The sequence below is a fragment of the Rhinolophus sinicus genome, chromosome 16 (genome assembly GCF_057876585.1).
Source record: "Rhinolophus sinicus isolate RSI-liver-muscle chromosome 16, RSI-T2T, whole genome shotgun sequence".
NCBI lineage: Eukaryota > Metazoa > Chordata > Mammalia > Chiroptera > Rhinolophidae > Rhinolophus > Rhinolophus sinicus.
In genome coordinates, this window is record NC_142516.1 from 24425001 (window position 1) to 24440917 (window position 15917).

At 35.4% G+C, this 15917-nt stretch overlaps 1 protein-coding gene across 7 annotated transcripts in view; it reads right to left on the minus strand.

The window, feature by feature from the left end:
* Positions 1 to 15917, minus strand: part of FSD1L (fibronectin type III and SPRY domain containing 1 like) — a 62256-nt gene that overhangs the window by 37473 nt on the left and 8866 nt on the right. For all 7 annotated transcript variants that reach the window (XR_016019285.1, XR_016019286.1, XM_019734210.3 and 4 more), the window contains exons 2-4: positions 8742 to 8837; positions 6013 to 6144; positions 1191 to 1292 (exon numbers count right to left, since the gene is read on the minus strand). Coding sequence is in view for 5 of the 7 variants with exons in the window: in XM_019734210.3 (XP_019589769.3) it covers positions 1191 to 1292; positions 6013 to 6144; positions 8742 to 8837 (330 nt within the window). In the remaining 2 variants the exon portion in view is untranslated. The remainder of the gene's footprint in view (positions 1 to 1190; positions 1293 to 6012; positions 6145 to 8741; positions 8838 to 15917) is intronic.

The following is a 15917-nucleotide window of genomic DNA, read 5'->3' on the forward strand; positions in this document are numbered from 1 at the left end:
CACTAGAAAGGAACTCTGTTGACAACTAGGAAACAGAAAGATTTAAAAAAAACACACGAAAAATTTAGTAGTATCATGTACATATTAATAGTTAACAGATTCTGAGAAACTCTCATGAACAGAGGATATTAACTGTTGTCCATGAACTCTATGACACTGATTTTTGATGACTCAGACATCTTTTGCTTTCTGCATGTTTTTTGGCTATGTCCTGATATTTGATGTTATCACATAAATGCCCTCTAAACAGGTGACGTATCTATACTTTTAAAGTACCTTTCATAATTCCTTTATATAATAAGTGCTACCAAGTGCAAAGATGAACTTCCTCACAAACCACCTCCAAATTCGAGAATTAATTAGTTCAATGGTTTATAGCAAAATAATAACTTTTGTTTTGATTAATTTTGTTAAAAGGAATCAATTTTCAAAGTTCATTTTCAAAATGTAGGGAAATAAGCCAGCAAATGTTACCTTCTCAAGGATGTTCTTCCATCTTCAAGTTCAGAAAAAACGTAAGATGAATACATGGACACACATGAATGATAAAGCCACCTTTCTAACACTAATGCAGCTCATTACATAGTGCACAAAGATGAAGAAAAGAAATCTCAAACTCAAATATTTTATCTTGATAAGATTAATACATAGTATACATTTTGTTATACAGCTTAATTTCCCACTCTTTTCATATCATTTAAAAATGTATTTCACATCCTTAGTCTACATTCAATATAATAGATTTGATAAATTGGCAATCATTTAAAAACTGCACTTAAAATAAGAACTAGAAACTGGAATTCAGAATCTCTTAAACACTAGAATCTAGGGTAAAACATTAGCAGTCTTCTTGCTCTACTGTTTATATTTTCACACCACGTATACCCCCTAAATAAGGGACCTACATTTTCATATTTTAACAAAACATTCAATTTCTTAAGCTAAACAGTGGAACGCTTAATAACAAATTTCAATAAGTTACAGTGCTCATATGCACCAAATGATGATGTTTTCCCTACCTGCTTATAGAAAGGAATACAAAACTAGATTTTACATTTCTTTTAGACTTTAGATTTTTTTGGAATGAATGAATCCAAAATTAAAAGGGAAAATACCATTTTTTTTTAAACAAAACTTTGTTTTTTTAAGTGGATTAGTTTAAGGGCTTTTTGGTGGTTTTTTTTTGGTACCTTTGAAAATTCTTCAGCTTCCTTTATATCTAATGATCGTGTTGCAAATTCTAGCAGTTCTTCAGAGTTCTCCAGGGCATTATTACATTGACTAAGCTGACTCTAGAAAAAAGAAAAAAAAAATCATTAAAATTTCCTACTGCCATCAGAATCTTAAATATATGTTGTTATAATGAACTTACAATTTTAATAGCAATAATTGAACAAAAATATTTTTGAGAACTATTGAAGCAAGGTAATCACTAGTCATATTTTTAACAAATTTTAATTATCTTAATACATTGTACTTAACATCTTCCCATGATATGCCCAAAATAGCTTAAGTGCATACAGATAAATCATTTAAAAACACAAAAGAAAATAAAGCAATTGTAAAAAAACTGGGGTCAAATTTATTAAAGATTCTTCCCAATCAGGGTAGTCAAAAACCATCAATAATTTAAAGTATAAAAATAATCCATCTGTAGACAACACTGTCTATAATGAAGACTAAATTTCTTGATGATATTTAACTATTTAAGCAAAAGTTTATGAATCAAATGACAGATACATTCAGCTAAGCACAATCTTAGTGCACCATTTATCACAATACTCAAATAATACATACTCCTATAAATGCTAATTTATAGTTTTCAATACTGGAATTACAATGTTGGTGCCTAGATTTCAAAAAGAATAAAGAGGAACAAATTATGGTAACTGGTATATTGATGTGCTCTGTTATAGTGATGTATTAATTTCACTGAACACAATCTTTCTTATTCAGTTCTCTCTCTCTCTTACTTTATCATTTGTGGATATAAAACTAAGCCTACTCATGTAAAAATATTGTTAGTGATACCTTTAAATGAAGAAACAGACCCATTTCTATGCTTTAAAATGTATCCAAGATTCTCCTTCAGAATATTTATTAATATCTATTTATTAATATTTATTCCATATTCAAATCTACTTAATTTTCTCTTACGATCAACACTAAAGATAAACTATGGCTCATTTTATTGGTTTCTACTATGTTCTATTTTACTTTGGAAAACTAGAATAGTTTAACCTTGTTTGGGGTTAAAATAGGTTTCCATGGGTTATTCTAAGAACCTAACCACAATTTCATAAAAATACTGCTCCTCCTATGAATAAACCTCTTAATAAGTTCCAAAGATGAATTAAACCACCATTTGAAATATCCCATTTATAGAAAGTTTAATAAAAATCACTGAGAACAAAATGGTAGGTATAAATGGTCTATACAGGATCACTAGAGCAGACTACATCAATATAGTATTGAAGTAAAATATATTAATATTAAAGAATATATCTCAAGGAACTATTAAAGTGAAAGAGTCCAATCTGAGGTCAAAGGTCAAGAGAAAATAATATTCTAAGGGCAAAGGCTATGAATTTGCTTTGAAATCAAGAGGGAAAGCAAAAGAAGGGAGAGGGTGCAAAAGAATACAACTCAAAGAACACTAACTTATCAGTTATTCAGAATAACTATTAAAAACTCGTAATGAAAACAACATGCTATTGAGTTTGTGAACCCAAAGGAAGAACAGAAATGCTCTATTATCTCCAGCTAAAGGACAAAATGGCATCAGTTTCAAAGTTGTGATTCTTTTTAATACTTGGTTTGTAAACTATCTCAAGAAAGCTTTATGGCTGAATTACCATTAGGTAAAGCTTCATGACACTGGATTTGGCAATGATTTCTTGGCTATGACACCAAAAGCCCAGACAACAAAAGCAAAGTGGACAAATGAGACTACACCAAACTTAAAAACTTGTCCACATCAAAGCAAACAATCAACACAGTGAAAAGGTAAGCTACAGAATGGGAGAAAATAAATGCAAAGCATGTATCTGACAAGGGGTTAATATCCAGAATATATAATGAACTCCTACTCATCAAAAACAACAACAAAAAACAAGTAAGCTGATTGAAAAATGGGCAAAAGACCTAAATAAACATTTCTCAAAGTAAGATATGCAAATGGACAACTATATGAAAAGATGCTCAACATCACTAATCATTAGAGAAATGCAAATCAAAAGTACAAGATATCATCTCACACCCATTAGGATGACCACTATAAAAAAAATAGTAAGTACATGCAAAATGGGTGAAGGTGGTCAAAAGATACAAACGTCCAGTTATAAAATAAGTCCTGGGGATGTAATGTACAGCATGGTGACTATAGTTAATAGTGTATTGTATATTTTAAAGTTGCTATGCGAGTAGATCTTAAAAGTTCTCATCACAAGGAAACAAATTTGTAACTATGTGTAGCGATGGATAGCAGTTAGACTTATTGTGGTGATCATTAAGTAATTTATAAATATCAAATGATTATGGTGTACCATATACAAGAAAAAATTCAAAATGGATCAAAGACTTAAATGTAAGATCTGAAACCATAAAACTCCTAGAAGAAAATATAGGAAGAAAGTTTACGACATTACCCGGAGTAATATTTTTACTGACATATCCCCTCAGGCAAGGGAAGAGAAAAAAAAACCACATATGGGATTACATCAAACTAAAAAGTTTTTTCACAGCAAAGGAAACCATCAATAAAACAAAAAGGGATCCTATTGAATGGGAGAAGATATTTGTCAATGATACATCGGATAAGGGGTTAATATCCCAAATTTATAAAAAACTCACTTAACTCAACTCCAAAAAAACCAAACAACCCAATTAAAAAATGGGCAGAGGACACGAAGAGACATTTTTCTAAATAGGACATACAGATGGCAAACAGACATTAAAAAATGCTCAACCTCACTAATCATTAGAGAAATGCAAACAAAACCACAGTGAGATACCACCTCACCCCAGTCAAAATGGCTATCATCAATTAATCAACAAACCACAGGTGCTGGCGAGGATGTGGAGAAAAGGGAACCCTTGTGTACTGTTGGTGGGATTGCAGATTGACGCAGCCACTATGGAAAACAGTATGGAGGTATCTCAAAAAACTGGAAATGGAACTACCTTATCATCCAGCAATTCCACTCCTAGGTATCTATCCGGAGAAATCCAAAACTCTAATTCGAAAAAATGTATGCACCCCTATGTTTATTGCAGCACCATACACAATAGCCAAGACATAGAAACAACGGAAATGCCCATCAGTAGACGACTGGATTAAGAAACTGTGGTACATTTATACAATGGAGTATTACACAGCCATAAAGAAGGAAATCTTACCATTTGCAACAATATGGATGGACCTAGAGAACATTATGCTAAGTGAAATAAATCAGACAAAGAAAGACAAATACCATCCGATCTCACTTATATGTGGAATTTAAAGAAAAGAACGAACGATCTAATCAGAAATAGTCTCAGAGATATAGAGGAAAAACTGAGGTTTGCTAGATGGGGGTGGGGGTGGGGATGAGGGGGAAGGTGAGGGGATTAGAAAGCACAATCCGTAACCACAAGATAGCCATGGGGATACGAAAGTCAGTTTGGTGAATATAATCAATAAGGTTGTAAAAATTTTGTAGGGTACCCGATGGACACTTGTCTCATTAGGGAGATCACCTCAGGGATGATGTAGATGCCTGATCACTGCACTGTACACCTGAAGCTGAAGCTGAATAATAATGAATGCCAACTATAATTGTATATATATACATATATATGTATACATATGTGTGTATACATATATACGTATATATGTGTGTATATATATACGTGTATGTACATATATACGTGTGTATATACATATATGTGTGTATATATATTCACAAGAAGTGGAGTACAGCATAATGAATAGAGACAGCGGAAATGTAATGGCTGTATGCGATATCAGAGGGGTAGTAGATTGGGGGAGGGGGGTTATCACTTTGTGAGGGGTATAAATGATAAATATCTAACTACTACATTGTTTTGTACACCTGAAACTAATAAAAAAATGATTATGGTATACACCTGAAACTAATAGAAATGTTATATGTTAATTATATATCAACTAAAATAACAATAAAAATAGAAAGTAGCAAGTGATGGCAAGGATGTGGAAAAACTGAAACCCTTGTGCACTGCTGGTGGGAATGTAATATGGTACAGGAACTATGGAAAACAGTATGGAAGTTCTTTTAAAAACTAAAAATAGAATTACCATATGAATCAAGAATCCCACTTCTGGATATGTATCCAAAAGAACTGAAAACAGGATCTCAAAAAGAGATTGTTTGCACACCCATGTTCAGTGCAGCATAATTCACGATAGGCAAGAGATGGAAGCAACCCAACTGTCCATAGACAGAGGGATGAATAAAGAAAATGTGAGATACACACACACACAATGTAATTATCATTCACCCAGAAAAAGAGTGAAATCGTGGAACATGGTAAAGATGGATGAACCTTGAGAACATTATGCTGAGTGGAATAAGCCAGTCATAAAAGGGACAAACTTATGGTTCCACTTATATGCGATATCTAGAGTAGTCAAAATCATGAAAACAGAAAATATAATGGTGGTTGCCAGGCAGTGGGGGAGGGGCAAATGGTCAGTTGTTCAATGGGTACAGTGTTTCAGTCTTTGCAAGATGGAAAAGTTCTAGAGATCTGTTACACAATGTAAATATCATTAATACAATTGAATTATACATTTTAAAATAGTTAACAGGGTAAATCTTACATTATGTTTTTTTATTACATTTAAAACAAGATATCTATGACCAAAAAAAGTTAAGAATCATTCTTCTACAAGATAAAAGTACAGTTACACAGAAATTCACTAATTTTTGCTTTCAATAAATTAAGCATTAAATTAAAATTATTCGTATTTGAATAGTTGTATGATCTCACCTGTAACTCTTGTGATTTACGAGCTTGCTCCTGTTTGATACTGTTAATCATACTTTCTTTCACCTCATCCAATATAGAGTATAAACTATCAAATTCTTCATCTAATTCTGCAAGTATGTTAGAAGAATTTTCCTATTTAATAAACAAAACAAAATGATTTTACTGAAGAGCTATTAAAAATTTAAAAATAAGACATACTTTATCAAAGGAGAGACTAGACTCATAAATAATACCTCAGCCTACCACCACAAAAATAAGAAAATTTTGATATTTAACATAAGGCTTTAAAAACACATAAATCCAAAAAGCTGGCTGTTAATGCTGAAAGTACCATTTCAGCTATACTATGAGTTAAGCAGCCTTTTATGGACTACTAGCCCATACTCTCTTCCCCTTTTATAATACTGTTTCCACAGGACAATGGGACAGGTTGTTTTAAGGTTGTCAATTTTGTCCAGACTTTCAGGCTCTAAGGCAGACCCTAAGTCAGTGTGGTTCTCAACCTTTGGTGTGCATCAGAATTATCAGTGAAGCATTTTAATAAAATAAAAAAAAATTTATTCCGTAACTCTTGATGAACAGTTGGACACACAGGGATGGGACTGATTTTGTGTAAATTTTAAAATCTTCAGGTTGTCTAAAATACTACATTTACATAAGATATGCAGAACTTAAAGACTAAGCAATTCCCTTCTGGATCCTAAAAGATTTATCACACACTGGAAGGAACTTCAGAAATCATCTATTGACTAGAATTTGTTGCCAAACTTCTAAATTTTATTTATTTTTAAACTCCTCAATTTTATAAAATAAAATGCAAATTAAGTGACTTGCCCAAAGCTACACAACTAGTTGCTAGTGGCAGAATTAATAAAGCATTTCAAATCTGTTGACTTCCCAGAGTTCCTCAGTGCCTCATTAAGAAAGATGCTACTCTTTCCCCAAGAAATAATTTATCTGTGAAATCCCTATATAAGCCATATGTACACTTGCAACAATTATGAGAGAAGAAATTAATAAGGCATTTTTCGACTTACATGAATCATTCAGTTAAGAGAAGCAAATTGGCACTGGCTAAGAGAACTAATAATACATACAATTTATAGTTATAATGTTTATAAAAATCAGACATCATCTCACTGGAATCTTACCACAAGTGTTAATCATTTTATTCGTTTATTTATAGTGGTAAGAACAAGCTGTGGAAGAAGAAACGTGCAGTATGGAAGGCAGAAGACCTAAATCAAATCTCACGTTAACTACTCAGTAAGTGTGACCCTGGACAAGCCACTTAAATTCTTGGATCTCAGTTTATTCATCCAAAAGGACCTGGACTACTCTTTTCTCCTCAATAACATTCTAATGGTCCATTGCCCACTACTTCTTATGCCTGCACCTTCTGTGACGAGTGTAACTTAACTCCCCTCTATTTTTTTTCTGGATTCCAAGGTGGAGTTCTATTAATTTGTCAATAAGAAAAATATCTGGGGCTAGCTCTATCTTATGGTTGCTTTTTCCAGATGTCAAATGTGATGATTCTCTTAACCACAGATCAAGAATTTTAGAACCACTAGCTTTGCTTACTTAAAGAAAGTGGGTTTGTAAATTCACCACATTTTCCAATAAAATAGTTCAAGAAAGATAGTTAAAGTGGTGAAGATCATAATCAACTAACTTTGATTACAATAAATTCAGAAGGAAATACAATGACCATAAAGCCAGGAACCAGGCAATTACGTAGGGTAAAACGAAAACCACAGGAAAGGATTAACTGTCTGCAAGTGTCCTACAAATCTTCTATGCTTATTTTACGAAGGAATGACCCTTAAATTCATTAAGGTACATTCATGGAAAAGCATCACCAGACTATTTTAAGGTAACGTCCACCATCAGCATTTGATTGTTTACAGTATGAATTATCTCCCCAAACCTGGGACCATTTCCTTAAGTATTCCTCTCTCTCCTTATGAAGCAGCTTATCATTTATTTTTGTTTTACCTTCATCTAGTTCTACAAGCAGATCTTTTTTTTAAGATTTTATTTTAAGATTTTATTGGGGAAGGGGAACAGGACTTTATTGGTGAACAGTGCGTATTTCCAGGACTTAATTGGGGAACAGTGTGTTTTTCCCAGCACCCATCAGCTCCAAGTCAAGTTGTTGTCCTTTCAATCTTAGTTGCAGGGGGCGCAGCCCACCATCCCTTGTAGGAATTGCCCACCATCCCTCGCAAGGAGTCGAACCAGCAACCCTGTGGTTGAGAGCATGCGCTCTAACCAATTGAGCCACCCATCCTCCAGCAGACCTCTTACTATCTACATTTTTCTTCCACACTATTTACCATAAAAGAAATGCTTAGCTTCCCTGTAATTTCGAAAAGGTACAATTTTAAATGAAATATTTAAAAATCCTTCACTCACAAAAAAGGTGAAAAGGTACAATTTGCTCTTAGTTAGAATTAGAAAAGACAAACAAAATGGAAAAGGACAAACGTGAGCCCTGTAATGTTTCCTACTAACTACTAGTCCAGAGTTCTTTTTCCTTTTTTCCCTTACTACTTGATTTTTCCTTGGAAAATGCAGGAACAGCAAAGAAAGCATTTTTATTCAGCCTCCCTGCTCTCCAGCAGTTTATAGTCTAGACTTGATAGAGTATATTTATACTTCTGATTTGACCCAACAATCATTCATTGTCACATAGTTATACAAACTTAAAAAAAAAAAATGCATACCTGAACTCCTTTTAGTGTTTGATTTAGTGTATCAATAAAGTTCTGAATTTCATCATTTTTATTTGCCAGAGTTGAAATGATCCTTTGTAGTGCTTCCTAGGATTTAAAAAAATTAAACATTATGATATTTTAATAAGAGAATTATAAACATCATTAACAATTCTCCAAACAAATCCTTTATGTAAGAGTATATTATATAATAAATAGAAGCAATGCAAAGCTTCTCATTGTTCAAAATTTCCAAAGGCCTATAATAAGATGGGGTATGTACAAGGTGTGATAAAAAAATACAGTGAATGTTTAAATTTAAAAAAATGTATTACAGTAAACGATACATTGCCATTAATCCCCCTCACAATACTGTCCCTCACTTCAAACACACTTATCCCATTGTTCTTACCATTTTCTGAAACAGTTCTAGAATTCTTTCATGAGTGTCTTTAGTTGCACTGTCGTGGCTGCCTCGATGTCCTGAATCGATTCAAAACGTTTACCTGTCATGGTCATTTTGACTTTGGGGAAGAGCCAGAAGTCGCATGGTGCCAGATTCAGATCCAATGAATAAGGTGTAGGAGGACACACCGTAATGTTTTCATTTGACAGAAATTTCCGTACCAGAAGCAATGTGTGACACGGAGCCTTTCCTGTGTGTGACACAGAGTCTTTCCGTTGTAATCACAAAATACGGTGAATGCTGCTGCTGAGTGCCAACTAACAGAAAGGAAGGGCTCTTCAATATGGAAAGCAGAGCGCCAAACCTTAGTAACAGTGTGTGACAAGTTTCAACCTGTTCAGTGCAGTCAGTTGGGTGTGAGCTACGGTTGAGAGAAGGTGTGTTTTAAAGTGTGCACTAAATCATCCTCCATCAAGACAACGTTGCGTGTTCCATATCGTTTCTGGTATATGGCAATTTCTGTCAAATAAAAACATTACAGTGTGTCCTCATCCACCTTATTCACCAGATCAGGCACCATGTGACTTCTGGCTCTTCCCCAACGTCAAAATGATTCAGGACATCAAGGCAGCCATGACAGCGCAACTAAAGACACTCATGAAAGAGAACTTCCAGAACTGCTTCAGAAAGTGGCAAAAACGATGCCATAAGTGTGTTTCAAGCAAGGAGGAATATTCTGAGGGGGATTAACTGCAACGTGTCTTTTACTGCAATAATTTTTTTAAATTTAAACATTCACCGTATTGTTTAATCATACCTCATATGTGTACTGTTAAAAACCCCTTATTCCTAATACACAACCTGATCACCACCACACCTTCCACACTGAAGATGATCAGTATTCTTTAATATCAGTAGTATTATTTAAGTCATAGGGCTGTGGCAAAGGAATACAACAAAATCCTTAAATACTGCAAAACAAATGGAAACTTCTAATACACCAGGATATGAGACATAAAAGCAAAGAGACACTGAAATTTTACATTTTATTTATTTATAAAAATAAAAAAACATATTCTAGAAATATGAAAGTAGATAATAAATGTGCAGCTAAAATTACAACATTCACTGCAATATTTACAGATACTATAGAAGCATAATAAATTAGGTAAGTAATTTTAGTAGCAAATACCTTAGACTTTTTGATATTGCTTCTATTTCAATAAAACACTTGGGTATTTGATTTAACACACTCTAGTTCAGTGCTAGCCAATAAAATGTTCGGCTATGATGGAAATGTTCTGTGCTGTCCACTAGACACATGATGCTAATGAGCTTTTGAAATGAAGATAGAGCAACTGAGGAACTAAATTTTTTTTTAACTTTAATTTCACTGCTTGTAGCCATGTGTAACAAGTGCTGTCATACTGGACAGCACAGGTCTATTGTTTAATAATTCTCCATGGGTAATAACAGCAAAACCCAAACAAGGTGCTTCTTTTCTCAGTAAAAATCAAATGCAGGTATTTTTACTTTATAATTTTCCCAGACACACATAAGCCCTGTATCTGTAAGAACTTACAAGTGTAAATACTCTAATAATTTCCTGTAAGATTGTGTGTGACAAAGGGTCTCCTCAAAATATAATCAATACTGATAAAAGGCTATAAATAAACAGTTCAGAAAATAATCTGATAAAAGTATAACATTTTATTTAAATGTTCATAAAGCTATTATAGCAGTGAAAAATTAAAAATAATTACAACAGTTCTCATTTAATTCTCGTATCCCTGGAGATAAGTAGGTATTATCATCCATCCCTGCGGCTGCCTAGGCTCTCTGCTGTATTCACTTACTTATGCTATTTCTTCCCATCGCCACTGCTGGTGGTATTTTAGTACAATAACACAATGAAGTTATGCTATGAAAGAAGACCCACACCAAGAGTTAGCTGTTCCTCCTGTAGGTGTTCCTATACGTGTTCCTCCCAGAAACAGGTGCACCAAGATTTGAATACAAAGATGACCAGAAGAACCGCAGAGTGGAGCCAGGACTTGGGGGAGGGGCAGGCACAGTAGGAGGGAGATAGAAAAGGAGGGCAGAGGACTTAAGAGTCTTCCAAATACTCCCACAAGATAAGCTCTCTATATATTTAAAAACAATACAATGAAACAGTAAAAAACGATTCTATACAATCCTCAGACTGTGTATAGAAAGTTTACATTAAGACTGTGCTCTTTCTAATTGAAGGATTGTATCTGCCTCCCCTTAGATGCCTATGTACTGGCAGCGATATATCCATATTGCACAGATGAGAAAATGAAATTCAACCACTTGCCCAAAGCGACATGGCTAGTAAGGCAAAGATCATGCCCAGTCTGTCTGCAAAGCCCCTGCTCTTTACCACTTCAGAAAACTTCCTCTAAATCTAACCAATTTGCCCTTCATATGAAAAACCCACACAACAAATTCTATTCTCTTAAAAATTTAGTTTGCTAAGACTCTTTATTGACATATAAAACTTAGAATTTTCATAGTACAGAATCACAGCTTGAGCTTAAATTAAGCTTTGTCCACTGTTAGGCATATCTAGTGAACTTCAAAGTAAAGATGATAATATTCTAGCATAACAGGGGTTGAAGAATCTTCTGGAAGAGATCTTATTCTATGAAAAGGAGTAGCCATCCCCAGTAAATTCAACCCAAAAACAAAACTTTAAGCACCAGGATATAAGTGAGTTCAATAAAACTGAAGGAAATTTCATACACACACACATCCTGAAACACTGGTATATAAAAAGGCAGATCTAGTTCAGAGGGGAAAAAAAATTTCCCTAGCACAAAATAAATTTTCACTTTTATTTATTTTTTGTGTAAATATCGTAGCAAACTCTGTATTGGGGGAATTTTGCATCAGAAACTCTTTGGAGATAGATGAAGCATACTGTCCCAGCTCTAAGCTCCAAAGATTTTCATGGAAAGCCTCTGTACCTTTTTAAAGCTCCTGCTATTTACTGAGTATAGTCAACAACATCTAGATGCTCTAATTTTCATTAGGTCTTCAAGCTAAATCCTTGAGCCTTTAAGAGTTACCCACCTACTGAAAGTTAATAGACTGTTCTAACATAACAGAGGGCATAATATAGCCTTTACCGACTACAGCGTTCTCATTCTTAAAGCGGCAATGTTCAACAGAAATACAGTGAGAGCCAGTAGTAGCCACATCAAAAGAGAAACAGGTAAAATTAATTTTAATATTTTACTTAATCCAAATGACTCAAAATATTATCATTTCAAACAACTACCGAGTGCCTTCTTTCCTTCCCTTTTTCCTTCCTTCCTTCGTGATACTCAGTCTTCGAAATCCAATGCGTATTTTACACTTACAGCACATCTCAATTTAAATTAGCCAATTTCCAGTGCTCAATAACCACAAGTGGCTAGAAGTCACCATACTGGACAACAGAGCCGTAGAAACCTATACCAGGCAAAGAGTCCATATATTTCTAACAGTGGGGACAGGGCAAACATCCTATATTGATCTGCTTAATTTGCCATTAATAATAAACAACCTAAATGCTCTCTGAACTTTTTTCTTGGAATACTAGAATTTCTGTATGTGTTAAATATACTAATAATCTTACGATATACCAGATTTTTGAATTATCATATAATGGCTGTATGTGGATATAAATTAAAATGTTACAGCCAAGTTCCTTTACCAGAATTTCATCAATTTCTGTTTTTATTTATTTACCGTTGCCTCTAGAAATGGAAAGTAGGATTTAATACTACCACCTCTCAAAAAACTGGTGCATAAACAGCTCTTCTTTGGGTCCCTCTAAACACCATGACCAAGGGAGAGAGACACACTCCTCTCCTGTAGAACTTACACTGCTTATTGTTTGTGCTTAGGGAAGGCTTTCTGGGGATCACAGAGAGCATAAACGTCTGTGTCGAGGTTGGCATCTGACAAAAACAAGGTTGTACCTGAGGACAGCTGACATGTAAGTTATACAAACTCACAAGAACCATCAGAATAATGCTGCTTTTTGTGTATGGTACTGTTTCATACTTCCAACATATAATACCCTTAGATTACAGTTACTCTTATCTTTACCATTTCCCCTTTAATTCATTCAAAATTCTGCTATTACCAGAGAATGAAAAGTGATCCTTCTCAATTTGTATTGGCCCAAGAAGTATTAATAGCAGTATTTCTGGAAAGAAACCCTACAATCTGTGTTAAACTTTCTGGGGGAATGCTATTCTATATAAATTATCAAACCTTTAAAACTACTATACTCCTCAGAAAATGGTTGGGAAGAAAAGGTCTTTAAAGGCCAAGATAGCATTTCTGGGAAAATCATCTCGTTCTTTGCAAAGAGAGAATGCTCTACGGCTCACATTGTGAATTTAACTGGGAGCTCTAAAAGAGCACAAGAGTCTATCTCAGAACACCTAGCTAAAGGGCCCATGTCCTTAAAAAGGCAGATTTACTTACCGCCAAAATAACAAAGACCGAAGGCTGAGAGTCTCAGAGGTGTGCTACTCCCATTCCTAGGTGGGGAGAGCATACACTTCTGTAATACACACCACTGAAGTGCTGTAAGAATGGACAAGCTAGCTGTAGAGGGCTTTGGAGCCTCAGCATTTAAGGTCACCTATAATTTCTCAGCTACCAAATACGTTAGTACACACCACCATGGCTGCAGAAGAAGCAATTAGCCAGGTGAGTAAGAGAACCCAAAGCAACCATGGTCACGTGACCTTGGTAACTAATTCAGATAAAGTGCTGCCTCTACTTCTAAGCTTGGAAGAAAAAAGGGGCAATATCCTGAGAGTTCCCCAAGGGCAGGCTGCTCAGACAAAGGCTCCAGAAACTCTGAAGCCACTTGCTGTCTAAGCTGCGCTGGTGGAGAGGATGAGCAAACACAAAAGACTGTAATCAAGAGCTCATATTTAGTATTCTACTATAAGGAGTTAGTTCATCAGGAAGTGCTGAGGAATAAACTCTGAAGGGGACCAGGGCTTGCACCATTCTGGTCCTCACAAGGACAGGCATTGCTAGATGTAGAGGGGAAATGGCATGAAGAGAGAAAGAAGTAAGGAAAGTGGAAATCGGGAGAAGTGGAAAACAAATTACAAGCAACCAAAATATTTAAGACAAACCACCACCAACACCAAAACTTATAAAAAACTAAAAGATTAGGACTACGTGAGCTGAGTTCTGAAACTGAACCCCAGCTTGTATATGTACCAGGAGACTGAAGTTTTCTCGAGGTGGTGGGGGTCCAGGAAGCGGTATATACAAGGATAATGTGCACCGAATAGAGCAGGTACGCAAGGGGAGGGTGGCTGACTAGGTACCGTATCTAGCAGAATTTTTAAAAAGTGTTTTCAAAATGTGGCAGGCAATATGCCAGGGCAGGATATCTATATATTCTGTTTTCAGAAACTTAGAGAAAGAGGCAGAAAAGAACTACACTACACCCTGATGCACTGAGTGTTCTATTGCTCTGGGTCCTCCGAATTTAATCAATAGCTTTTATGAAGGAGACAAGTAATTGATTAAGAGGTTGAGGAGGAAGCACAAAGCCAGAACCTCAATGAGTGTGATGCAACCTGCAGTGAGATACAGCGCCTCTCCTCTGAACTCCAGAGCATTTAATCCATCTGCTTACTGGAAATCTCCACTTGGATGACAAGCACTTCAAAACTCAGCATGTCAGTGTCCCCCACTAAACCTGAGCCCTCCTCTAGTGTTCTATCTCTGCAAACGGCACTACCAGCTGCAAAACCAGAAACCTCGGCTGTTAACATTATATCCTTTCCTGGTATTTGTGCTCCACAGGCAGTCACCGAGTTCTGTGACCCTAAATAGTTCCAAGATCACTACCGCTACCTTACAAGTCAATACCATATCTCAACTTACACTCATGCAAAACCACTTAACTTGCCTTTGATGCATTCTTTCTCCCCAATACTCATCAGTTCTCTATACTGCAGCTAGAGTAATATAATAGCATCAATCACTCTTCCTGCTCAGTCGTTTTCAATAGTTTCTCACTGGTCCTTGGATAAAATCTAAAATCTTTTAACATGACCTGTGAACATGACCTTTAACATGACCTTACATACTGTGTAGGACCCTGCATGATCTTCCCATTGCCCACCTCACCTGCTTCAACTCACACCAGACTTCTCTCTCTTGCTACATGTGTTCCAGCTGCAGCTGCCTGCTGTGAGCTTCTCTAACACGCCTTGCTTCCCACCTGGGATCCCTCACGTTTATCAGTTCCTCTGCCTATAACCACTGTTCTAAAACATATACACAATGTATTACTAAAACAAGTTCCAAAAAAGTATATGTAGTATGAGCCCATTATGACATGTATCTGCCTTATTTCTTTTCTTATCAAAGCCTGATGTGAAGGACGGCAAAGACAACTTCCAACTGCTCCGTGGGATCCTATCAACCTGAAAGGACGCCTACAAGGGTATCCGATTTCATCTCAGATCTCAAGTCTCCCATTACCTTCCAAACATCGATGGATAAAGTGATAGATAAACATAGATGGATAAAGGCAGTATAAATTATCCGAGGCTTATATAGATAATATAAGTGTATTTGGAAAGACATCAGGTGGCCATGACTAAAAGTTCTAGATAATGTGAGTCTGAAGATATGCTTTGACAGATACCAATTCTGCTGGATCACAGTAAAATATATAGGACATAATCTATATATACAGGTAATCTCAGCCACAATCCTTTGATCAC